Source organism: Scophthalmus maximus, chromosome 6 (genome assembly GCF_022379125.1).
Source record: "Scophthalmus maximus strain ysfricsl-2021 chromosome 6, ASM2237912v1, whole genome shotgun sequence".
Lineage (NCBI taxonomy): Eukaryota > Metazoa > Chordata > Actinopteri > Pleuronectiformes > Scophthalmidae > Scophthalmus > Scophthalmus maximus.
Window position 1 is genome coordinate 11,034,635 of NC_061520.1, and position 26,080 is coordinate 11,060,714.

At 41.5% G+C, this 26,080-nt stretch overlaps 3 protein-coding genes across 3 annotated transcripts in view; 2 read left to right on the plus strand and 1 right to left on the minus strand.

Annotated features, from left to right (window-relative positions):
- Nucleotides 1–7,901, plus strand: part of skib (v-ski avian sarcoma viral oncogene homolog b) — a 31,078-nt gene extending 23,177 nt beyond the window's left edge. Inside the window, exons 2-7 of the mRNA XM_035632298.2 lie at nucleotides 3,590–3,703; nucleotides 3,948–4,051; nucleotides 4,160–4,392; nucleotides 5,052–5,326; nucleotides 5,427–5,657; nucleotides 5,761–7,901. Of these exons, the coding sequence (XP_035488191.1) occupies nucleotides 3,590–3,703; nucleotides 3,948–4,051; nucleotides 4,160–4,392; nucleotides 5,052–5,326; nucleotides 5,427–5,657; nucleotides 5,761–5,988 (1,185 nt within the window). The 3' untranslated portion in view covers nucleotides 5,989–7,901. The remainder of the gene's footprint in view (nucleotides 1–3,589; nucleotides 3,704–3,947; nucleotides 4,052–4,159; nucleotides 4,393–5,051; nucleotides 5,327–5,426; nucleotides 5,658–5,760) is intronic.
- A 1,950-nt stretch (nucleotides 7,902–9,851) lies between these two features.
- On the plus strand, nucleotides 9,852–19,424 carry plch2b (phospholipase C, eta 2b). The gene is made up of 21 exons (XM_035632792.2): nucleotides 9,852–10,483; nucleotides 11,454–11,600; nucleotides 12,420–12,663; nucleotides 12,877–13,006; nucleotides 14,014–14,184; nucleotides 14,540–14,633; nucleotides 14,762–14,965; nucleotides 15,063–15,183; nucleotides 15,305–15,476; nucleotides 15,604–15,717; nucleotides 15,867–15,950; nucleotides 16,057–16,154; nucleotides 16,248–16,336; nucleotides 16,434–16,619; nucleotides 16,728–16,835; nucleotides 16,918–17,042; nucleotides 17,141–17,225; nucleotides 17,321–17,467; nucleotides 17,913–17,992; nucleotides 18,081–19,167; nucleotides 19,291–19,424. Exons 1-21 carry the CDS (start codon nucleotides 10,132–10,134, stop codon nucleotides 19,293–19,295), a joined length of 3,843 nt encoding a protein of 1,280 aa, XP_035488685.2. The 5' UTR covers nucleotides 9,852–10,131; the 3' UTR covers nucleotides 19,296–19,424.
- Nucleotides 19,390–24,330, minus strand: si:dkey-183j2.10 (probable glutamate receptor). Its single transcript, XM_035632807.2, has 10 exons — nucleotides 24,106–24,330; nucleotides 23,836–23,921; nucleotides 22,712–22,743; nucleotides 22,436–22,615; nucleotides 21,960–22,183; nucleotides 21,686–21,783; nucleotides 21,358–21,575; nucleotides 21,046–21,265; nucleotides 20,703–20,947; nucleotides 19,390–20,004 (listed from the first exon to the last, which is right to left on the minus strand). The coding sequence occupies exons 2-10, from the start codon at nucleotides 23,918–23,920 to the stop codon at nucleotides 19,900–19,902; spliced, it is 1,407 nt and encodes a 468-aa protein (XP_035488700.2). The 5' UTR covers nucleotide 23,921; nucleotides 24,106–24,330; the 3' UTR covers nucleotides 19,390–19,899.
- Between the last annotated feature and the right edge of the window lie 1,750 nt (nucleotides 24,331–26,080).

Below are 26,080 nucleotides of genomic sequence, written 5' to 3' on the forward strand. Positions count from 1 at the left end.
TTTGAAGCACTTTCTACTGAGTAAATAGTTCCTATCAGCAGTTAATGTCAATTGTCAGAGAAATCACAGAGACAAAAAAAAAATTGATACTATCAGAGGTTCGGAACCAACACTTTAACTTCTAGTTGCCGTGGTGTGGCTCTATGAAAATGAAATATTCCCTGAATACCAAATGCCAGTCCTGGTGTTGTCAGTTGTCAATAATCAAATATTGTTCATTAGCTCCACGTTCAAGTGAAATAACAGTTCTATCCTCATCACGCTCCAGTTAGAAAAATATTGACAAATTCTTCCTCAAGCAGGTCAAACGCTGTGCTCTTAGAATAGATATTGATATGTTCCCCATGTGCTGTGTGTCTCTGTGAATATCTGCCATGCCAGCATGAAAATAGCTTACGCTTATCCCGGTATTACCATGCCATTATGTGGCACTAATTAAAAAATAAAGCAGGTCTACTCTTGCCCGGCTGCTATTAGACAGTATTTAGCCTACAGGTTCGCTTTGAAATGCTCCCTCATTATGGGGCCTCAAAGAAATATCATACAATAGCGAGATGAAAAGGGCAATGCTTGAATGGAGTCTTAAAGGGGAGGCTGTACTTGGCCTTCAAGTAGACATTCCTTCAGCTCAGTGCTTCCTCTGTGGTCCCGCTCCCCTGGCCCAACCCCCTCCCACTCAAGACTCAGTTCCCACAGGGGACTCAGCCAAAGCAAACTCCTCCGACGAAGTCTCCCTCTCTTACCAGTGAGAGAGAGAGCGACACAGAGAGCGAGAGAGACGGAGGGATGTCCTATCATCTGGCTCAGTGGGACCTGCTAGGCAGTAGAATGTGTGAGGAGGGTGTTATGACTCCGCGGCCATGCTATGTCTATGATGTGGTGGTGAGTAAAGCCCGTGCGGCTGCTCTCCTGTGAGGTCAGTGTCAGATTTAGCCAGCAGGTCCCTTGTGGTGTCTGGGAGTGTCTGTTTTCTGACTCTATTATGTCTAGCGCTCATAGCCTTCCTGGAGCTGCAAACCTCAGGGTAGAAATAGCCCCAGACGGACAGACAGACATCCTTTGTCGGGAAAACAACGGTCACGGCGGTAATTACAGAGTCTGATTACACCAGAGCAGCAGTTTCGTAGAAAAACCGCCGGCCCCTCGAGTCAGACAGGTGAGGGGTCGAGTCACCGGTGCTGAGCGGCACGCAGGCAGCAGGAGGTCCGGGTTCAGAGACAGTAGCAAAACCAAACAGTGTGCTGTGAATGAATGGGTGTGTGCGTCATGTGGTGACTGGTTAGACAGGGAGAGACATTTGTGAGTCAGGGAGATGGGAGGGGAGTGTCCAGACAAGCACAGCACATACACCTCGTGCACCCTATAGTTTCAGGAGACTGAATAGAAACGGGTGGTAAAAACATTTCTCATTCATGAGACTGTACTCGGGAGAGCGACTAATTATTGTTGATGATTGATCCAATCAAATCGTTATGTCAGCCAGAGTCACTTTGTGTAAAGAGCACATTTAAACACAACAAATGTTGACCAAATTGCTCCAAAGCGGCTTCGATCGATATTTTTATAATAATAATGTTTTAAATTATAACATGAAAACAATCTGCAGCTCTCCTCAGCTTTACGGAGCTTTATAGCAGGTTTCGGCTCAATGTTTAACTGACTGCAACTTTGCACAGGTTGAGGCTGTTTTGAGTGAAAGTCAATAAATAAAAACAGGGAGATCACTAATTATGGACAAAGCAAAAGAAAAACACTTTCAAGACATAAATATGTCTTAAGCTGCGTTCAAAAGAAAAATAGTAGGAACATCTGATGATGAGGGGTCCATATTTTATGGGTTATATGTTCTGGAGGGTCTGAAGATATTCAGTTTACAGTTTATCATATCAGAACATCTCACAATTCCCTCAGATTGCTTCTTTTGTTTGACCAACTGTCCAAAACCCAGAATTCGGAAATATTCGACGTACCATAATGTAAGACAGGCAAAAATCTGTAATACCTCACTTCTGAGAAGCTTGAAGCAAGAGAGCAGATATTATTTTGCTTGATAAACGTTTTAATAATTTATCATTCAATCATCAATTATGATTTAAAAACTAGATAGAAAACTCAATTTTTCTAGTCAGTTGACTATTTGAATACATTTGTGTCAGAACTCCAACAGGCTTTGGTTTCTGTCGTTCAGGTACGCAGTGCCAGACCTGACTAACGCCTCCGGCCTCGAGCACACTGTACCAGACACACACACATATGAAGGTCTACACCCACAACCACCCCCACCTACCCACATGTCCCCACACCCACTCATAGCTACATGTGCGCACACACACATTCACACACACATTCACACACATTCACACACACATTCACACACACATTCACACACACATTCACACACATTCACACAGCATCTGGATTTGTGTAAAAAAAAAAAGAAAAGCTGTGAGACATGATTCATTACCAACCAGGCTTCTCGCTTAATGCTAAATGAGGTTTGTCATTTCCATCTTGAGGTGATTACAGTGAGCAACGATTAAACTTTCACAACTACATGTAACCCTGCAGGAGTGTTTTCCATTGAGGATTTTCAAGGTAGACAGAGTAATCGTTTGTCTTGAATCGAACATGCAGACGAGGAGATGGGAGTGTTTGCCTTTCCTGAAGGCAGAATGTCATAGTAGTGAGTAAGAGAGCGGCAGGCAGGTCTGCGCTGGCCTCCGCGCCTGCCTAGGTAAACATATCCTCTGTCTGACAAGTGCAGACCTGAGGGCTGAGGAGGTTAGCTATCTCAACACATGACCCTGGAGCTTGTCTCACACACTCAGACGTACAATATACAAGAAAGAGCTGCTGAGATTCAACACTTTGTGGCACTTAACAGGGCAGATGTGTCCCTCCCCAGGTTTTCGAGTGCAGGCTCCCTCAAATGTTACACGCATCTGCTGCCCCGCAATAACATGCATCTCTCTCTGAACCCTGCAGCGCAATTATCTGTCAGATCCAAGCGCAATTACATTCATTCGTCTCTCCATCTCCGTCTACCCTTGTCTGTCTCTATATTGCAATATTGCTGTGGTTCAGGGAGTCGATCTGCTCCACCTGACGGCGCCTCTTCTGCCTGGCAGGGAGCAATGTAGCCCTACTGGCTGCCAGCCAGACCAGCTTGAGTGTCTGCTCAGCTCAAAGCCCTGCGCACACACACACACACACACACACACACACAAGCATGCAGACTTGCCAAGCTCAGAGACGCTGAACGCTTACACAGACACATCTTCTATCCTCTTTCCCTCTCTGTGACTTCTCCACTGTTTTCTTTTTCTTCCATTTTCCACATTTCTGTGAATCTCTGCTCTTGTCCTGCAAATGTTATAAGGCCGAGTTGGGAAAAAAGAAAAAGCTTTTGGACGTTGTTCTGACAAATCCATGTGTTGCTCATGAATGATGCCATTTACAGTCATACAAGTATCATTTTTTGACGTGGTGGGCTCTTGCTAATGTCCACAGTGCTCCATGATGTAATATCTGCACTTTATCTCTGCGAGAATAAAGATGATTAACCATCTATTCTCCCTCCCCTCCTCAGTCTCCCAGCCCAGTCCCAGCAAAGAGGTCCAAATTCAACAAATTACAGTCTCCATCTGCCGAGAAAGACCGGAAACCCGACTGGTTACAATCATTGTCAAAGTCTGCACACAAGGTTTGTAAACTGTTTCCATGTTTCTAGTGTGAAACTGGATTTGCCGTTAAGCCCAAAGTCAAAAGGGTGACGTAAAAGCCGTGGTCCATTTGAATCATCACGGTATCATCTATGTGTGACCTCTCATCATTCAGCCTTGTTAAATGAAGAGGGGCCTTTGACTGGGTTGGTCACAGCTGATTTAATGTTCCAGGGGTAGTTTGCTGTGAGTTTATCCAAGCCTGTTTTTGATTTGTTGTTCCAGGATCTGAAACAAGTCCAACTGAAACAGAGGCCCTCCGCGTTCCGCCCCTGGTCACCCAAAGCTGCAGATAAAGAGAAACCAGCTCCCAAGAATGAAGTGGAGGGGTGAGTCATCTGAGAGCGGTTATAGTTTCAGTTGTTAAGACATAATATCTGTTAAACTGAGCTCACTGTAGTGAAATACTCTAAATATCCCCTCTACCGCTTTCATAGGTCCTTCTCCAAGAATCAGGAGACTTTGACGGATCCTAATCTGACACTAGTCCCCCTGCATCCCACGGAGAGTCACGCTCCTGGCAGGGGACGGACAGGCATTTCCGGGCCGCCACAGGAGCTGCATAACGGGGACGCAGAGCCCGCAGCACAAGCGGCCCCGTCCAGTACCAGCAACCAAGCTGACAACATGGACACAGATGGAGAGATTGATGTGGATGACTGCGATGATCGTGAGTACCACAGCCGTCGTCATATTCAGTTTGGAATAAAAATGAAAAGAGTCCGTCTATAGAACACAGACATTTTACAGTTACAACTTTTATTACACATTGAGCCCCACTGGAAATGGGCCATAATGGAGTTGGTTTGGGGGGGATTCCTGTGCAACTACGCCACCAGGTGTCAAATTGTAGAAGTGCAAGAGAAATAACAGTTGCTGTTATGTAGCCACAAAAAAAATCCCTTTTTTTGTTTTGCAACAGCAGCTGTAGAAAAGAGCTTCGTTTCATGCTTCCTTCATCAACAGTGATTCCCAAGCACAAAGTACTAATGCTGTTGTCATGGGGTATATGGAAAGAGTAGCTGAGCTAATTTGAACAACTATGATGTAAAACAACAACAATCTACATCCACATACATTGATCATCTATAACACCACACGATGAAATGAAGTGTTGGGAAAACTGGTCGGAAAGGGAGCGGAGGTTGGTTAAAATACAGTAGACAGCTAGAAATAATGGATAAATAATTTGAAGTAGAAAAAAATAATGAGCTTTGAACAACAAGACCAGCCCACATGTTCACCGACTTTATCGAGTAATAATACAAAATGCTTTTACGTTATTCAAGGTCTCTGCTAATGTAAAAAATCTCTCTCTCCATCCCTCAGATCCTGTGCCACCTTCCTCCTTGGCTTCTCCGCCGTCAGCCTCTGCCAGCGTGTCTCAGACGCTGACCCCTCAGAGCGTTGCTCCAGCTCAGGAGGGACCTGTCTGGCTGTCAGGGCCTGTTTGCCCAGAGATGGACGCCGTGAGCCAGATGCTGCACGCAGGCCTGGACACCAAAGAAGCCAGGGAAAAAATGCTGCAGGAGATTGTCAGGATGAGGGTTAAGCAGGAGGAAAAGCTGGCAACTGCTGTACAAGCTAAACGCAGCCTTCAGCAGGTATCTAATCTCGTTCTTGTGAAAAAACGACGTGGTGACGTAATCTGTCGCGGAATTTTAGTATATCAAACATGAACATTATTTTATTATTCTTTAACAGGAATTGGAGTTTGTGAGGGTGGCCAAGAAAGGACGCCTCCGTGAGGCCATTGAAGCCAAGCGCAACCTGCGAAAGGAGATCGAACGCCTCCGTGTGGATTGGGAGAGGAAGATGAGGGACGCAGAGGAGTCCAGTGAGCGGCTGAAGAGGGAGCTGGAGAGGGAGAGACAGCTGCGAGTGTGCGACAAAGGCTGTGAGGCAGAGCGTCTCCGGGTCAAGTACTCTACTCAGGTAAGATGTCTGCAAGGTGCCTGATCACCCATAAAACAGCAGACTGTTGATCATGTCCGTCATGTGTGTTTCATTTATACTGACCGCTGTCTGTGCTGTGCAGATCGAGGCGCTGCATGTGCAGCTACAGCAAGCCGAATCTGACCGCGAGCAGCTGAGGCTGGAGCTCCAGCAGGAGAGGGAAGCTCGGCAGAGCCTGGAGAGCGTGGTTAAAGACCTGCAAGTCCAGCTGGCGCTTCAGGCCGACAGCAGCCCCCCCGGAGACTCCAAGGACGCAAACACGGACAAACACAGACAACAACAGACCACGCAACTCACCAACGGATCCTAAAGTTGCACATTCAGAACCCAGAGAAAAAGGACTCAGACAAAAAAGGTGCATGATCAAAGGACTCTGTTGCGCCCGCTGTCATTGAAAAGAGACTCAACGAAATGCAAAGTCGGTTTTGTCGAGGAAAAATCTTATCATATTTGATATGATACGATACTACACAACGTTGTTATGACGGTATACAAATATAATGAAATTAACTGGAAAGTAGCATGATGTCTCAGCATGTTGTAGAGCGTGAAACAGTAGAAAGACTTCTTAAGTGATGAACACCCATCTCTCTAGTGACGTCAGAGCCCTCGGCAAGACACCTGACGCTGTCCAAGGACTTTATTTTGGTATAAGCTATTCTACGATGTGCAAATATAGCCACATAACACTACTTGAATATGAAGGGAAGGAACATGTTGCATCTGGTGAAACATGAGCAGATGATGAAACTCTTGGTGCCACAAAATATTGGTACACTCAACGGTGTCGTTGCAGACCACTGGAAACAAGAGACACCAGTTTACCACTATTTACTTTTAATATCCGCTTGCTTTTTATAACTGTGTAGAGGATGTACTTTTTAAGAAATATTGCTTGAGCAGCACTGTTATTCCACAGGCAAGAAAAACGATCCATATCCAAACATGTACGCGTGTATACGAGCTTGTCTACCTTTTGTATTTTATAAACCTGAAGTATTGGAGGTCACGTGGGCTGCCTTCAGGTCCACCACTGTTTTATGCTTTAGATATTTTACGGAAGTGTTACTTTTTAATATTATGATGCAACTTTACTTGTTGTTTGAACATTGTTTTCCAGTAATGTTTTTGCAACCAAATCATGTGATGAATAGTTAATATACTTGCCCACATTAGTGCAGATAAGTCTACGAATGCCCTTCTAAAAGAAAAAGGAAAAAAACCTTGATAGCTGCCTGTATTTGTTCAAATGCGGTACTTCTGATTTTCTATTGAGTATTGTAAAATAATTTATATTCTATAATAATTTGCTGCCTATTAACAGAAAGCATTCATTTTTAGTCACTGGTTTTAGGCTCTTAAATCAACAAATGCTGTTTATAGGAACAACATTTCTACATCTATACAAAATATGGATATATATTTTTTTACTTTAAGAAAAGGAATTGCACTTTTTAAAGAAACAAACCTTGCATTGTGCATTGTACTCCCTGTTACTTTCTTTTTCAAATTACAAGTTAACATGAACTTGGAATTTAAACATACTTTCCCTCAGTATCCTCTGATGTACATACAATGATATTGTAAATAAGATATTTGTTGGTATGTTTGCTTGCTCCAGACTTAAACTGATTATGAATATTATTTCTTGCTCTTACTTGAAACCAAAAAGAGACTATATTTGGATTTGCAAAAACTGCAATTTCATTGTCGTATCCCTGAATATCATTGCAATCACAGGGCATTTACCAGAATGGATGGTAAACCATAAATAGTCACGGACTTGACCTATACTGCTTGTAGGTTCGACCCGTGAAACAGATTATAATTTCTCCCTTGATTTTTGTTTATTTCAGAAGATCTTTATTATTTGATGAATTATAGATTATATATATATTACACCACAGACCAAAAACTGAAAAAATGGATTTGAATTATCTGCACCTCCACCTCCCTCTTCAAATAGAGTAGAAACACCTTCTCGTGGTTTCAACCTTTGGTGCTCTCGTATATATATAGACAAGAATCACTTTTATGTCTTATCATTATGATACCCTCGCTCAGTATTTGTTGGGTACAGTGTAATAGCAATATCCATTTTGTTAGCTGATGCTGTTGTAGTTTTTGGATTGGAAGTGGGGTTTCACTTGCCTCTTGTTTCAATGTTTTTGTTTTTCCTTCGGAGAACTTGTATAATACCCATTAAAATTTAAATCAATCCTACAGGGTTCTGAGGAGTGTTTTGTTGTTGTTGATGTTTTTATTAATTTTCCCGATGGAACCAGTGTTCTTGCATATTTGTGTGTTTGTATTTGTAGCCATGCTAGAAGCGTTACTCCAATGTGGAATCCAGACTGAAATATCTAATTATTAATTGGTTTTCAAATTCTATTTAAATACTCATGTTACCCAGGGGATGAGTGGACTGGTTTTGGTGATCATCTGACCTTTGCTCAAGAGCCACCACCAGGTTGACATTTTTGTTTTTCTACTAATGGATGATCATGAAATTCAGTACAGATATCCATTTTTAAGTGAACATAATTCCTTCACTTTTTTTGTTTGGTATCATTCAGATGAAATCTGTCTTATTGTTCAGCCAAATACTTGCAAAAGGAATGATCTAATTTCCATCGGCCTCAGCCCTACTGTGTGTTGAGTGACAGTCAGGAAATGTTATCATGCTAACACGCCAAAATAAGATGGGGAACATGGTTAACATTAGACCTGCTGCCACACTTCAGCATGTTATAGCTCTGTCGCTGTGACATGTGCTCCAAGTGTTGCTGTCTAAATAATATAGTATAGTATTATAGCTATTCATAACTATATACAACTATTATTCTAAGAGATTAAAAAAGGAGTAATACTGTAATAATAGCAAAACTCAACTCAAAAGTTATTGTATTGGTATTGCTATTGTATTTGCAAAATTATCAAAAAAATATAGGCCTACCGAATGCATTTAACGAGAAATAGAGTGAAATATAATTACTACTTCAGTACTTCATAAAAATAAAGAGGAAACAACTGTTGGTATCGGGACAGTTCAACAAGTGAGTCAGCATGCGCAGTCGCCCAATCCCAAAACTGAAGCTCTCAACAATCATTCAATTGATTATTTACTGTGCTGTATTCTTCTTCTTCTTCTTCTGCTTTTAGTCAAATTGCGAGAGATACCCAGCATTTAAAGTGCATTTCCGCCATCTACCATGCTGGAGTGTGTGCCAGAGGCTCAAAAAGAAATCCCAACTTAATTCTCCTCATCCACTCGAACAAAGATCTAAACTTTCCTTCCTATACGCCGAGCAAATTCCCAAGATTCAAAACATTTCTTCAATTCCGTCTTCAGCTTTTCTCTATTAGATATATACATTTCGGACACTGTCATGCTCTACACTTTCTTCCACCCCACACTCCCAAGTCCCCTCATGGATGTGTCCCTTATTGAATGCATTGTCTTATTTAACCCTGTGTGCCTTATCTACAGTCTTGAAATTATTTGTTGCTCCCTGGAATTTCACACTCACGCCTATGGTCAATTTACAGTTCCAGCTAACCTCACCCCAATCTGCACGTCTTTGGACTGAGAGGAGGAAGTAGGAGTACCCGGAGAGAACCCACGTTAAAAAACAAGGTCAGAACCAAGATTCAAACAGAGAACCTTCTTGCTGACATGTGAAACAGAGACTGACAGAAGAGTGAGGTTTGCTGTCAGTGCGTAGGGCCTAAAACCAAAAGCTTGAAACAGCCATCTTTGTTTCTGTAGATATTCCAAATGTCAATGGACGCTCCTTGTGCATGGTGCAGATATACTGTATTGTACAAATGTACTGTGTGTGTCACACACTTTCCTCTAGGGGGAACTCTTTGCACACAGTTGAAGAGTGGGGTTTTTTCCTCCTGCTTGTGAATATTCAAATGCACCAATGTGGCCTTAAATCCTAACACTATCCTTATCCTGCCTATCCTTACAACAACTTACTGAAGTACCAGGTGTAATTTCAATATTCTATAACGATAAGGACATCCATGAGTGTTGGTAAATTAATGTGTGAACCCTCCCTATAGCAGTCCCTTTCTTCAGAGGCTTACTGGTTGCGTGAAAATCCCTCCATGAAAGCAGGGCTGAAGCCTCACTCCAGGATTACCGCTTGAGGAAGATTTAGGGACTGAGACATGTCGCACACTTCCTCTCCGCAAACCTTCTCTCGGTGCAAAAGAAATCAATTAAACAAAGGCTCCATGGCTTTATTGGATCACTGAACACAGGATGATGAAGACTGAACATTCAGGATGGGAAAATTGTTAACTGATCCCATGTGTGAAGATTTTACCAGGAAGAGGAGGATATGCTGAGACTTTGGAGGCTGCATGAAAGGCGCCGCCTGTAAGACTAACTTGGCTGAAGAGCCCAGCAGAATGAGGAGGACGGTGGGTTCATGTGCCGTGAATGGGACGGGATAGATGGACTCAAATGTATGATTCAGGGATGAACATCAACCCAGCGATGGCCCCCCTGTCTCCAGGACTGAGTGGCAGCCCAACGCTTTCCTCCATGTCTCCCAAGAAGACCACCTTTCAGTCTCTGGGGTCTTTGTCACCAGGAATGTTCTCCCCCTCGCTGTCTAAGGGCTCTTCCCATCAGGTGAAACAGGCCTCGAGCCCCGTGAATTCGCCCAACGCGTCCATTATGAGCTCTCCGAAACTTTGGCAGAAAGCATCCATATCTAGACTTGCAGAAGAGTTCTTCTGGATTGGTGGCAGTGTGGTTGCACAGCCAAAATGGAGGCTGGGCCAAATAGGTAAGACTCAGTTTCTCAACACTCAAATGCTGAATTTTAACAGGTTGCTTAGCAGAGGGACCTTCAGTCTGCTACAAACTGAAGAGGGAATTTTAAATGTATGACATTTATGGGATATGTTAAAAACCACAACCTGCAAATGTGGAACTTTAACCATGTTATCTTCAAGCATCCAAAATGTTGGCGTTCCACATAGAACAGAATAAAGACGTAGGGGAGCTGTCTGTGAGCAGATAATGGGCATATGGACAGCAGACAATCCTTCAGGATTAGCCTGGATGATGTGCCAGGTGGTGTCACATGTATCTGAGCTTCAGATTACAAACAACAGTTACCTGCTCTCAGCACACAAAACAATCACACAGCTTCCCAATGAAGACCGACGGTGACCTTAATGTTACAATATACTTATTGGAGCTGACATGCTATTTCAGAACAAGCGCAGTGAACCCACCCCTCAAATTTGAACGACATGTGGAGAAATAATTTAAGTACTTGAATGGCGACTGACAATGGATTGATTTGGTTTTAAGACAATGTTCATTTGAGGGTTGTGTATCGTTTCCTTCTCGTGCCTCTCGTCATCGACACATGAACAGCTCCTTAAATCCATTTGTGACGCAGACCATAATCTCATAAACAAGAGCTCGATGGTAAACCTCTACTTGTCTCGGCTGCTTCAGGGATTCCTTTGAATTAGTCATGATGTCTTCCTGTACAAAATCACAACACTTGTATGGCTAAATGCAAATTCGCTGATGGTCGCTTTTGGTCTAAACAAAATTTGCACAACAGAAACAGCAACTTTTGGCTGAATTAGTGGGCTAAAAAGACAAAACCGGTTTGCTACATTTCTTTTAAAACCATAACTGATTCACAGTTTGAATGTACCTAGTCTGACGTTTGGACCAAATCAATTTATGCTGTCACTTGACCGTTGATAAATGAAGTGTCTCCTTGTGCTCTGTAGTGGAGAGGTGTATGTGCACCATGCAGATGGGCACCCAGATGACCAAACTGAAGGGGAAGAAGAAAGGATTGGTCCGTTTCTTTTACCTAGACGAGCACAAGTCCTGTGTCCGATGGCGGCCCTCCAGGAAACACGACAAGGCCAAAAGTGAGTCGTCACCACTGTGAATTTACAAAAACTGAATATTCTCTGTATGTTCGTTTATCAGCTGGCTGTGTGCTCTTTGTGCATGGTTCTGGTTTTGACATAGTGCTCAAGATTTAGCCATTCAGCACTGATCACATGACAGGAGTCTAACTGCTGTAAAATCACCATCACTAATAGACAAATTAGATCAATCATAGATTATGGGAGGAATTAATAGACTGAACCTTGTCTTTTCTCAGTGAGACTAGAGAATCCTGTTTACCTGCTCTCTGTTTAGGAGAAGCTGTTACTACATCTTGAGATCCATCAACATGATGGACATGATGAAATTATATTTTGTGGTTACCACTCTTTGGTGTTGATAAAGGCTCATAAATGTTTAATTTTGGACCATCATGCTTAATGTGATAAAAAGTTTACTAAATAGCTCCCGGATTTATTAATTTATATTTAAGATTTTAGTCCATATGAATAATCATCATATTGGATAACTTGTGAATTATAATTAATTAATTATAAAAAATAAATGTTGCTCCTTTTTTCGAGACAAACCATAAATCTACATTTGCATAATCCGTCATGAATCTTGAAGTCAAGCATTTACACAATTTCTATATTTGAAGATAATAAGAAACTTTGAGTTGCAGATTAATCAAAGCTGTCCAAAAATACAGTTTTTGATGAAGTAAACAAAGATATGAAAAGGAATTATTTCAGTACCAACAGACAATCACTTAAACCACTGAGCCAGAAAAACCACCCCAAACACTCAATTTTAAATAATGCAAATCTCTGAATGACCACTACAATCTGTTTCAGTAACAATTGATTCGATCCATGAAGTCTGCGAAGGGAAAAAATCTGAGATCTTCAGGAGGTACGCAGACAACCGCTTTGACCCCAACTGCTGCTTCAGCGTTTACTACGGGGAGCGTGTGAAGTCCCTGGACCTGGTCTCCACCAACGCAGAGGAGGCCCGCACCTGGATCACTGGGCTGAAATACCTCATGGCTGGCATCAGTGATGAAGACAGTTTGGCCCGCAGGCAACGCACCCGTGATCAATATCCTTTATTCAGCCAGCAGGCAGATGTCCAATCTCTCAATAACCACATGATTGAGTGTTGTAGACTCTGCTTATTTAGCCTTAAACTGACACAGTCTGAACTGAATAATTAGACAATTCAAACAATAAGTTGAGAATAGTCTGACATATTCAGAACAACACAGGTGAACTGACCTGATCATGATCCTTTGCTCCTTAACTTCGGCCTCACGTGGCTGCAGCAGACTTTCTCTGAGGCCGACAAAAACGGAGATGGCACGCTGAGCATTGGAGAAGTTCACCAACTGCTCCACAAACTCAATGTGAATTTACCTAAGCAGAAAGTCAGAGAGATGTTTCAAGTAAGACGAAAGCTGGCAAAGATTTCACAGACATGACCAATGCTTGTATTATTGTGTGTATTGAATTGTATGAGGCTACATACATCTGTGAAACTATACTCAGCAACATCTGTGCTATGCGCGGGTGTTTACCATGGTCACCACCTTTATCAGTCATGTTAGCATGTTAATGTTTCGCTAATCAGCAGAAAATTCAGAGATTGGATGAGATAAATGAGGATTGTTTTAATTTGCAGGTATTTGTCAATTAACAAATTAGTGAAAACTTTGAATTTTGACCTGATTTCGAAAGTTTAATTCAGAAAATATAACCTCACGATGTCAAACCTATCTTGAGGTTAGAGAAAAAGTCCTCGGTTCCCAAAAGTCAGTACAGAGCTTCCTCCTATCAGGACCATAATTATCTCTTTCATAAATGTCATTCAAAATTAATTTCATCCAAGTGTTGGGCTGATAAACAGGCTGACAACGCTTTTTACAGAGCCACACCATGAAGCTAGCGCGGCTAAGGCACGGTTCGGTGTGAACGCACCATGACAAATGATTTTAGAAAAAGGACAATCAGTTAAAAGATTTCTTAATGTACAGATAAGGAATTTTAAACACCTTTAAGATAAAGAAAAAGAAAAATTGTGGAAAACACTTAAGTGGACCTAGTCCTAGTGTGATGTTCACATACTTTTTGTCATAGTAGCAGTAAAACAAAACAATGAAGAGGGGGCCTGCAGAAAAATATGTATAGACAGTGTATTGGCAGGACAGTGTCACAGGAAGAGCATATGGCCTCTGCTGAACAGATGGCTTTGGCTGCTCTACAATATTAGTTCAGTAGCTCTATCCTCCCCTCCTTGTGACGATGATCTCGTTGAACAAGCACTTTATGTTTGATGGTAACAGAGAGATATCGTTTAGATGGGTACTGTATTCATTTGGCAGGGTGGTTACATCAGATCACACACGCCGAGAGTTATCTCAGTCTAAGTCGACACTTTTGTCTCTATCTGTAGGAAGCAGACACAGATGAGAACCAAGGCTCTCTGGGCTTTGAAGAATTCTGTTCATTCTACAAGATGATTTCCACACGCAGGGACCTCTATCTGATAATGATCTCCTACAGCAATCAGAAAGAAGTCTTGGATCTCCACGACCTTGCGCGCTTTCTGGAAAATGAACAGAAGGTTAACAAATTGAGTAAAAACAATCACACTCATTTCAGATAGAACGAACATCCTATACTGTGATTTTTTAAATTATTATGCTTAAGATTTCCATCAAATCTAATTGTTCATGGTCAGCATTATTCAACAGTATAGCCATTTAATGTATTTACATTCTGTAATTCCTTCTTTATTATGTCAGCCTCACTACTATTTGTTTTACCAGATAAATCTGTAGAATAAAAATAAAAGTTTCAATTTTAGATGAACTTAAGTTACAATGGAACATGGTAGTTCACCACAAGGACATTTAACTGACAAAAATGTGGAGTTAGTCGCGAGATAGGATTATTTCTGATTTCTGTTTTATTTGCAGATGCGAGGCCTGGCCAAGGAGCATCTAGTTGACATAGTGGCGAAGTTTGAACCTTGTCCTGAGAACCTGCAGCATACGGTACTGGGTATCGATGGTATGGCGAATTCCCGTATATACATGTGACAAATGAAGCATCAGCAACATCACCTGTAACTTGGACTAGACGTGACATCGACATGCAAATATGATCAAACACCTGGTCTGATTTCTTTTTTCCTTCAGGTTTTACCAACTACATGCGCAGTCCCGCAGCGGATATCTTCAACCCCGAGCACAATCAGGTGAACCAGGACATGACACAGCCTCTGAGTAACTACTTCATTGCCACGTCACACAACACCTACCTGACGGGAGACCAGCTGCTGTCTCAGTCCAGAGTGGAAATGTACGCCTACGTTCTCCAGGCAGGCTGTCGCTGTGTGGAGGGTAAGGGCCTGCACGAGCGGAGGCTCAGCTTCTCTTCATTTCATCACAACACTGGCCTAGCAGTCCAGGTAAAGCACTTTCTATGCTCCTCTTCCAGTGGACTGCTGGGACGGACCAGATGGAGAGCCCATCATCCACCACGGTTACACCTTGACATCCAAAATTCTCTTCAAAGATGTGGTTGAAACGATCAACAAATATGCCTTCACGAAATCACAGTATGTGTCTCTGGGTCCTGATATTGGGGCAGTTTGACAACCCATAGCAATAAAAAGCATTATGCCTGTATGCCATGCTAGCTCAGGAATTCAAGTATCACCACCTCATCCCCATCCCCAGGTACCCGGTGATCTTGTCCATAGAGAACCACTGCACTGTGCCTCAGCAGAAGAAGATGGCTGAGTATCTGAGAGAGGTGCTGCAGGACAAACTGGACCTGTCCAATATCAACGTGCATGAATTCAAGAAGCTGCCCTCCCCTGAGATACTGAAAGGAAAAGTTTTAGTCAAAGTAAATTTGTTTTCATATACGATATTTTGTTGAGATTGCTGAGATGAAAAGGTTTCACACACAGTAAAAGTAGTAAACATAAGTGCCTATTTTGGGTGCAGCTGAATAAATGCTCGGTGTTTTTTAGGGAAAGAAGTTGCCAGCGAACATTGACCCTGATGCAGATGAAGGCGACGTGTCTGATGAGGACACCGGTGATGAGGAAGAGGCAGAAGATGATGATGAGGACGACAACCCGCAGGTTAGTAAAATATTAGATAGATAGATAGATAGATATATAGATAGATGGATGGATAGATGGATAGATGGATGGATATATGGATAGATAGATAGATAAATAGATAGATAGATAGATAGATAGGACTAACACATTATCTTTGACTATTTTAGGATGGGAATAGTGTTACTTCTGCCAATCAGCCCAAAAAGAAGAGACGATTTGGCCGATCAATCATGAGGAGCATCAAGCGAAAAGTACAAAATAAAATTTCTTTGCCAAAGATTTTCACAACAGTTTTTAATATCTAATAGATTCCTATTAAGACTAGTTAGAATTTGAAAATATATATTTTTTTCCCAGCGGAAAAAGAGAATTCGAGTAAAAAATAAGTCAATGTCTGATGGAGAGTCGAACTACAGCAGCAGCAGGGAAAGGACTCAAATTGTTTACCATCCCAAGTAAGACTATTAATTGTTGAATTAGGATATTTTATCAATCTAATGCTCCTAGTGTTGCTGGTAACACTTGCATGTCTATTGATTTCCATCCAGGAAGAGAAAAACAATGAGGCTGTCTCGAGCTCTGTCTGACCTGGTCAAATACACAAAATCTGTCCGTGTGCATGACATAGAGACCCAAGGTAAATTCAAGAGAAATTAAAGTGAACTTGCATATGTTTGCCACAAATATATTATATACCGTTCACTGCTTGATGCTATTTTGTTTCTGTCTGGCAGCATTCGCGAGCAGTTGGCAGGTATCGTCTCTCAATGAGACTGTTATGAATCAGATCTTACAGCTGAAGCCCGGTGAGCTGGTGCGCTTCAACCAGCGGCAGCTTCTCAGAGTCTACCCGTCCAATTACAGAGTGGACTCAAGCAACTTCAACCCACAACCATACTGGAACACAGGATGCCATATGGGTTAGACTGTCCGAGTCGGCAACAGTGCCTCGTTTTTTAAAATTTTTTAGTGCGATGTCTGTTTGGTATTGGTGCAAGCTTTTCATTTGTGTCAATGTTTGATTTTAGTTGCGATGAACTATCAAACAGAGGGACGTATGCTGGAACTGAATCGAGCCAAGTTCTCAAGCAATGGGAACTGTGGATATATTCTGAGGCCTAAGTGCATGAATAAAGGTATGTGAATGTTGAAGTTTGTGAAGCGTGGGTGGCAGCTGTACCTGTGTGAAGACATATCTTTCCTCTTCTTCTTCGTCAGCTGCCTTTAACCCCACGTTGGAGGATCCTCTACCAGGACAAAGGAAGACTCAGTTAGTGCTCAAGATCATCAGTGGACAACAGCTTCCCAAACCTAAAGACTCAATGTTTGGGGATAGAGGAGAGGTGAGGCCAAAATAACAGACATGTAATTCTGGCCTCATTACTATGAAATCTTTCTTGTCACTAAAATTCTGTGTCTCTTCATGTTCTTGCACTTCCAGATTATTGATCCCTTTGTGGAGGTTGAGATCATTGGTCTACCTAATGATTGCTCCAAGCAGCAGACCAGGGTCGTGGATGATAATGGTATGTCCATCTTGCAATTCACATTACAGTATGTCGTACCCAAAGGATTTTTTTTTTTTTTTAAGCCTTGTAATTTCCCTTTTACTGTCATTCAGGTTTCAACCCAATGTGGGAGGAGACCCTCGTCTTCAGTATTCAAATGCCACGGATCGCCCTGGTTCGTTTCCAGGTGTGGGATCATGATCCCATTGGACGAGATTTCATTGGACAAAGGACCGTAGCTTTCACCAGTATGATGCCTGGTACGTGACATAAAAAAGATCAGTTCACTCAGATTTAAAGTTGAATTCATTCTAACTTATTTTCCTCAAAATTTATTTTCTAATTTTTTGTTTTGTTGGCAGGAATCCAGAAACAAAGGAATAGTCCAAATATTTTGGATTATATGCTTGTTTGCTTTCGAACAGACAGAAAGATGAGAACATTGATACCAGCAGCTCTTAAACTCAGTTATTCACACATTATATCTTGCCATAATTTTGTAATCACAAAACTCCAGGAAGTCCCGCACAAAACCTTTCATAAAACTAATCTAAGTCTAATTTTTTTATATGAAAAAGTGGGATAACATGTTAATTAGCTAACCCCATGCAAGAAAGCAAATATATTTCCCAAAATCTTGAACTATTCTTTTGTTATGAATGAAATTCAGATTGCCATAATTTTTTGTTAATGTAACATCTGTAGGTTATCGGCATGTGTACCTGGAGGGGATGGCAGAGTCATCCATCTTTGTTCATGTTGCTATCAATGATATAACAGGAAAGGTAAGCAGTTTTATAATAATAAACACACTCATCTAATTTCAACTTCATTTGAAAATCTTAAAACCTTTGTGCCTTCTTTCCGAAACAGATCAAACCCTCAAATGCAGTGCAAGCTGCAAGAAAACACATCCAAAAAGCAGCTAAGAAGCACATGAAGGGTCCTCAAAGGCAACCCTCTCTGGACTTTTCTGTCCAGTCCTCAGAAGACGGACGTGCAATCTTCTTCCGCAGGGACCTGGATACCATCTCCCAGGACAGCAGGAATGGGGAAATGTCTCTTCTAAGACAAGGGCCGGCAGCCAAGGCTGCCATCCACAAAGGGGCCATGAGTGAGCCATTGAGGCGTGCTCACAGAGTTAAAATTCATGAACCACCAGAGACAAGGAGAGGAATCTTCAGCCGGATGTCCTCCACTGACTCCCACCAAATTGGGGCTGCTCCCTATGTGGTAGCGGACAGCTTTGACCTTGAGACCTCTTCCCAGGCTTCCTGTCCTGATGGTCCTGCTCCCGACTGCCAAAATCCAATTCAAGAAGAAGTGGAGAATGAACTTCATGAACCACCAGGGTCAAGCTGTGCTGATCAGGAGACCCCTCAGACATTAGAACCAGAGCAGCACGAACAATCAGATAAATTATCAGTAGAACCAGAAACTGCTGCTGAATCTGAACAACCAGCAGAAGCTCAGAGTCAGACTGATTCACTTCCTCAGCCTCAGCCTGTGCCACAGCCTCTTACCAAGCCTGAAGCCAAACCCCCTCCACTTATCCCCCCATCATCCCCTGCCAGGGTGAGACGGACTTTGGAGGCTCCAGCCACCCCGCGACCGTCCACTACAATACGGACAAAGGCCCGCTCGCGCAGTTGCCCTCGAAAACAGACTTCCTCCCAGCAAACACCGCTGGTGAACCGCAAACCTGCTTTCCACTGGCAGCCACTGCGAGGACAAAGCTACAGCAGATGCAATAACCAGGCGAGACAAGTTCCCAACGGTCTGTGCCTGTTGGACAGCACCGACAGCAGCAGTGGCGGCAGCACGGACAGCCTGGAGTTTGTGCCCTCCTGTGTGCCAGTTGGTGCAGGGCAGCGTGATGGCACCCTGCAGAGGGAGATGAAGGCCCTGTTTGACCAGAAGATGAGAGACATCCATTGTAAATCACCGCTTTTTCTAGACGGTGAGTGCTGCATGATTTATGATTCATAATTGCCAAGGAACACAAAAACAGATACAATTCCGTATTTAAGTGGCTGTATTAAATCCTGTTTTTTGTTTTTACTTTTGTTGTGTGTGCCTTTAGATTAGACCACAGTTTAAAGACATCAAGCTCCTTCAGATGAAGAAGATGAGCAACAACTACAACAACATAAAGAGGACTAACAAAGATGAGGGGACAGAGTTCTGATTTTCTTTCTAGATACATGGAACGACAGTTTATTATTTTAGGCCTGCTGTAATGTTTACAATCCACACTGTTGTATTCATGCTGCTGGGATGTTTCCAGTTATTTTATGCGTGAAATCATTTAAAATGAACAAATTGTTGAAATCATGGAATGCCATTGCCAACTGTGAGTCGTAAAAAGGTAACAGCAAACTTAGAAAGTACATGATTACTGTTTGTTAGTAAAAAAAAAAAAGGGAAAACATGGATCATTTCAACAATTATTTTCATAGTAGTTAAACTATAATGTTTGCTTTTTCATTGAAACTGTAGCATTTGTACTTGAATATCAATAAACTGATTATTTTAAGGAAGAGTTTCTGTTACAAAGTTTAAAACCAACCCAGTTAATGATTCTATTACAATTAGAACTGATTCTGAAAAATTAATCAAACAAAAAAACTAAACGTTAGAAGAATCTCGAGTTTTCAGACTTGGTGAAACTAAACTTGTTTCTACATCATTTCTATGCTTTTTCTTTATCTTTGTCCACATTTTCCTGGGGTGTGTTTGCATTGATGTTTCTCAGGCGCAGACTCAGTTCCTCAGTCAGCACAGTGCAGCAGGATTTCTGAGGGAAGGACAAAGATATTGATATAAACAGCTGTGAAATAAATCAGTTCATCAATATGTTGATGAATTGAATGTACTGATAAGTTGAATCATGGTCCAAGTAACAGTTATACCAAGAAGTAGCTTGCAGCACAAAATAAAACTTATGAAACAAAATTTATGGAACAAAAAATAGAGTGGCTTTATTCAAGACCAACAGCATTAAAAGTTCCCAAATAAATCCAGAAGATCATTACTCAAATCCCATAAACCATTAATCACATGATAATATGCACTGACATGTCTGGCAACAGAATATTTCCATATCATTTTCGTAATGAAACAGTTATATATAAAAATGTTTCTTTTGCCAACATAAACTAAATTACATGGACATTTAAATAAATAAAGAACAAAACTGGTGTAATGTTTTTATATTAAAATGTTGCTGCCATTCGAAGGATGAGTAAACGTATTGCCTCTGATCTGAAAGTTACACAAAATTAAGGTAAATTACCACTGGGAATGTTGGCCAAAACTGTTATTTGCATCTCTTGTGCTAGACTATAATAAACTGTTTGGTCTTTGAAGGGTTGAGCAAACGCTGCAGCCTCAGTCTCAAATACTAATATACATGTTGCCAACCTAAAAACAAGACGGACTGTGGTGGATGCCCCTTTTAGCAGGAGAGTGATTTGTGAGTGCTCTTGCACATACCCTCTGCTCCCCTGCACTTCTGCGACTCTTGGAGGTGAGCTCCAGCACAGCCAGCAGTGCGCCCAGCCCCAAGCCCAGGGACAGAACCAGAAACATCCCCTTGAAGCTGTGCAGGTGCCCGGCTGAAGACCTGGCTTTGTCCGCCATGCAGCTGCTGGCCCACCACTTGCTTTGCAGGTAAGCCAACTCTCCAGCCTCACTCAGTTGAAGGATTGCCACACTGAGGTTCTTTATGAAGGGAGAACCTATGGAGAAATTGATAGGTTTGATTTTAACAACACTGTTCTTACATTTATTTATTTACTTGCGTTATTTAATGAGATTTTAACATGAGCAGCCTCACCAAAGGCGGTAGCAATGCTGTATCCCCTATTGCCAATGACTTCATGAGCTCTGACCAGTTCACAATGCCGCGCTACTGCCAAGTCCAGAGACACAGATTCTCCAATAAAGGCAAAGTGGCCCTCTCTGGCGCGCCGGACCCCTTCATCCATAGATGAAACCAAACTCTTGGTTCTCTCCATGTGTTCGAAGATTCTGCGATACACTGGGTTGTTTGAATTCTGGTTGAAAGGGGGGGAGATTGTTGAACATAAAAGCTGACATATGTGATCCAACGCACCGGTAGTCCTTACAAGTGACACTTTATTCTAACCTTGAAGAAGGCAAGGGTGGACGAGCCAGCCAGGCAGCCATACTCTATTGTGTCTTGATTGGCCAAGTCCTCAAACCCTTTCACCATCAGCTGAGAGGATTCCTGGCTCCTGGAGGAGCTGAGGTTGGAGAAATAACAAGCGAGCAGGACAACAGTAAATAACCACCAGCTGCAGCAAATGACTCGCCCTGACAGAGCTCTGGGGTGAGGACCAGCACCTGTCAACACAACACAGAACACAAGGGCAAATATTAAAGACTACAAGGGAAAGGTCATTTTTTTTGCAGTCTCTGTTACTTGTTCTGCCAGACAGAGTGTCTGGTTTTACCTTGAAGAGTCAGAGCTCCGGCTGTGTACCACAGGCTGTGGAGGAGGCTGAATCTGTTCTCTTCACTCTGAGGCTGACTCCACTCACATGGGCTCAGTCTGCATTCGTATGAAAAAAATAGGGATAAATTATTTATGTACCAGCACTCCCACTGCTGGCAAAAATGTTGAATTATCCACAAAAAATAAGTAGATATTAACATTTAAGCCCACACATAATGACATCAGTGAACATCGACGAGTAAGCCATTAATTCATCTACATGGATCACCAACCTGGCGACTATAAAGATGCTTGCAGCGGTCCCCAGATAGGCAATGAGGATGCCAATCCAGGTCTCGGCCGTAAAGGGAGTCATGAAGTCAAAGAGGCCTGATTCCTCTGAGACGTCCTTCCTCAGCAGGATGCTGATTCCCGTTTGCATGAATGGTTTGGTCATCCCCACAGCTTTCTCTCGAGCTGCAGTGAGAGTCAGTGGAGCGATCGCAAGATCTGCCTCCTGGAGGGAATGCATAAATACATTTGACATGTGTAAGGCGATATTATACAGTACATAGAAACTCCTCAGGGGGTTTGTTAGTTCTTAATTTCACCAATAACCTTGCAGCTATTGTTCACGCCACATTTTTTTTTTTTTATCTATATTGAAGGCATCAATGGCAAATCACAGATGCCAGCTGGGTAATTCAAGCTTCTGCAGAGTGCTTTGCTGGCCCCTGACCTCTTCAAATGTCAGTCTTCATGTACTCACCCCTCTCACCACCTCTCCAATCATCCCATTCCAGTTCCCGTTGTCATCCTGCCTGCCATATGAACCGTCTTTCACCAGCTGCACTCTGTACTTGAAGCCCACTTTCTTGGCAACTTCAGACAGCAGGTCCATACAAAATCCTTCCAGTTGTGATCCCTTGGAAATTGTATATGGCTCTTGCTGAAAGGAATCATATCAAAAAGCAATCAGAGAAATGTATTTTTATTTTAAATCTTGTATTCACTGTGATATAAAGTACAAGCATAGATTAACTACCTTTATTGTTGTGATTCTCAGCTCTGTTGGCACTGATGGAGAGAGGGGAAGGTAAGGGACAGGTTAGTGCAATGACTTTAAGATCATTATATCCAAAAACTGTTTTATCATTAACGTTTAACAGTTTTTTTGAGAATGCTAGCGATGTGGCTCTAGGGATGTCGGAGGAATTAATGTATATATTTGTACAGACATTCATGGTCACCAGAGGAAGATTCCAACTAACTCCCCTAACTTTTTATTTTCATCACCAGCAGGTCACAGTTTTCACATATCTGGTGAAATATCTCAACATTTATTTGATGGATTTTCACAGATGATTTTGGTGAAGTTGAATTTTGGGGCGCATGTATTGAACTTTTGGTTACAACTGGTTTCCGGTATCCTAGCTGCTGGCCTCTTGTACTTGAAAACGGTTTGCTGACCACAAACTATTTAGAGCAGTGTGTCAATTCAAAGAGTGTCAATGCCGTGGCACTGTGAGATGGGAGGGCAGTCAAAGAGTATCAAAAGCATCAATTCAGGCCAAGGCCTCAGGGATCCGTCACCACAGGGTGATCCTGACAACCATCAGATCCTCCTTTTCAAAAGATGACACGTATACAAGCTCTTCAAACCCCTGTCACTTTTTGGCAACTCTGAACACAGGGTCTTTGTTTGCTACATAGAGTTGATTTATTACCATTTTTTGTGGGAGTGTCAACTGGCTTGCTTCCTTGTCTGTTTATTCCAAAAGAGTTGGACAGGATGTGGCGCTACACTTTGATATTTATCCAATCTGACAGTCTATGCATTTACAGTCTTGTCAAGCATGAGATATTTCTACCAAATCCAGCAGTGAAAACAGGAGGAATTTGGCTGAGAAAGAAAGCAAGCTGCCACCACAATGAATAACAAATGCAGTGACCGGGTCAAATTTTGAAATATCAGAAACAAAACTTCTAATATTGTAAATCTGAATTACTTCTACATCAATAAACACTTGTTCACATTCAGCGTGGTCTGAGTTATAAGAAGAAAAAAAAATGACATCTCACAAACTTGTTTCCATCTGTTACATTGTCCTAATGTGTTATTACTATTTCTACATAAGTAGAAACTTGAGATGAATAAAATTCTCTTACCTGCAGTACACAACCCAGTGTCCATGAAAAGCCGAAAAGACAACACAAAGAAGACAAAAAGCATCTTGTCTCTGCTGATTCGCATCCTGAAAGTTCAAAAGAGACATTTAGTGGTTGATGGTGCATCAGATGGATCACATGGATGAAATTAAATAAATGTATGTTAAGAACTTTCTTGAAACAAATGCAAAGATGTGGATCAAGCCATCACATTAAATGGTTTAAAAAATACTAACAATTGTGCAATAGATTGATCAATGTCTTTTCTACCTGACAAGAGTCCAAGATGTAACTGCTGGATTGGCACGTCAGGCTTCAGATAGACCCTCAGTGAGCTTGACTGCAGTGCAGCGTGATCTGAAGTTGTTTTCAGATTCAAATGTGCTAAGACGACCAACCAATATTTGTGGGTGGAGAAAGTGGAACGATTTTGAAGGGGTTGGCGAGAAGCAGCATGAAGTTTGAACATACAGCTTCCACTGTGGATTATAATGTGGTAAGTTATACAAATAACAACCATGAACAATATCATGATAAAATAAAGGAATAACAAAGCACATGAGTCAAATCATTAGTGAGCAGTAACATACTGCATGTATTTAACTGTTTTACGACCTTTATATTACATGTGAGATTGAAAAAAGCTGAATATTTGGAGCTCAGCTGACATGCACAGAATATTACATAGAAATAGACATATAGCAGAGTATATTACATATATGTACACTTGTATTAGTGTATATGATACATATAGACAGCTACTGTATACATTATATTATTTTTTTATTTTTAAGCATTGTAAGTGTGGAAGTCATACAATGGATTGATTCAGTTTTTAATAAATTCACATACACATTCACACCTGGAAGTTGCATGGGACAACCACAGTTTGAGGTGTTGGCATCTGTGCAGCTCCACTAAAGCAGTTGGGGTTAAGGGTTTTTCTCATTGGCACCACAGAGGTGTTGATGAGCAAGGGGCAAGCACTGTTTTTTTTTTTCCACCTTTCCCACACAGATCCTTCCTGATGCTTGCTTCTCAAACCTTGAGACCCCACTGCCCCAAATTAAATAACTTGTAAAGGGACTAACACAATTTTTTTTAAAAATTGTGTTTTGTTTCCCTAGTTTTGAGATGATTATAGAAAACTCAAAAAGCTCACCATAATTTGGATTTTTTTTAAAAACCTATTTATAAGTTAAAAAGCTTTTGCTGCATTACTAACTCGTCCTTGTTATCGTTTTTAAAAGGAAAAGACATTGACCATTATATTGACTCAACTCACTAGCCTAAACCGAAGTAAAAAATATGTATGGAAATGCATGCAAATCTTTATAGAAGAGCTCTCTGATTGAATCTTGCCCACCTGACTACACACTGAATATATAGGAGGTATGTATGCACATAAGCTTAATTGTTCCAGTCCAAATAATCATTTTTGTTTGGAACTATAGGAACTATAATTTTCCAGCCATATAGATAATAATTCAGCAAAACTATTAAATTATGTTTTAAATTCAAGTTGCAATGGACGTCTGTGCTCTGTGAGTAGCTGAAAAAAACCTGCTTGATATACACTGATCAGCCACAACAGGAGAACTGGTTAATGTTTTTAGTTTCACTGTAGATCGGTGTCTTCTTTTTGGACTGAAGCCACAGAAATCAACATTTCATGACTCTTGTGAAACTATAGTGGCATGAAGAGCTGAGTCTGCCTGTGATCACCATTGATCTATGCTTTGCATACTCTGAATTGTTCAGCCTTTAAGTAATAATATATGAATACATCTTTAAAAACAAAAGCCTGCTGGCATGGCAAAATTACTGTATCTCGGCAACGGCACATTGTCAATTTGAAGTAAGTGCATCTTCTCCTGCCAGTGGATTAAGTTAATTTAGTAAAAATCATTGTTAGCTTTGAAAGGCCTCACAGCCTCAACATCCTACTGTCGAATGTAATAGACCCTGAACCATGACGTCACAAAATCAACTGCAGTTATTCTAATGCAAAAACTTTTTTCAACTCGGTTAAAGGAAGTATAATTTGTGTGAATGGTAAATGTAAAGCAGACCCAGCAACAGGATTTTTGAAATTCAGATTTCACACTATATTTTATAAATCGGTCAGGTAGGTTCATGGTTGCACTTAAAGTCCTTTGCGAGGGATTCTCCACTCAAACCTAAATCACACATAAAGATAACATTTTATATTGATTGTTTTTATTATTATTTTACTATTGTCATT

Bases quoted from the DNA above. Each gene is read 5' to 3' on its own strand.
- plch2b (XM_035632792.2), top strand. From the start codon at position 10,132: ATGGGACGGGATAGATGGACTCAAATGTATGATTCAGGGATGAACATC. The intron at 10,484-11,453 runs GTAAGACTCAGT...TGTGCTCTGTAG, and splicing joins ATGGAGGCTGGGCCAAATAG to TGGAGAGGTGTATGTGCACC. The intron at 15,184-15,304 runs GTATGTGTCTCT...CCCCATCCCCAG, and splicing joins TATGCCTTCACGAAATCACA to GTACCCGGTGATCTTGTCCA.
- si:dkey-183j2.10 (XM_035632807.2), bottom strand. From the start codon at position 23,920: ATGCGAATCAGCAGAGACAAGATGCTTTTTGTCTTCTTTGTGTTGTCT. The intron at 22,744-23,835 runs GTAAGAGAATTT...TCTCTCCATCAG, and splicing joins CACTGGGTTGTGTACTGCAG to TGCCAACAGAGCTGAGAATC. The intron at 21,784-21,959 runs GTTGGTGATCCA...ATACGAATGCAG, and splicing joins AGCATCTTTATAGTCGCCAG to ACTGAGCCCATGTGAGTGGA.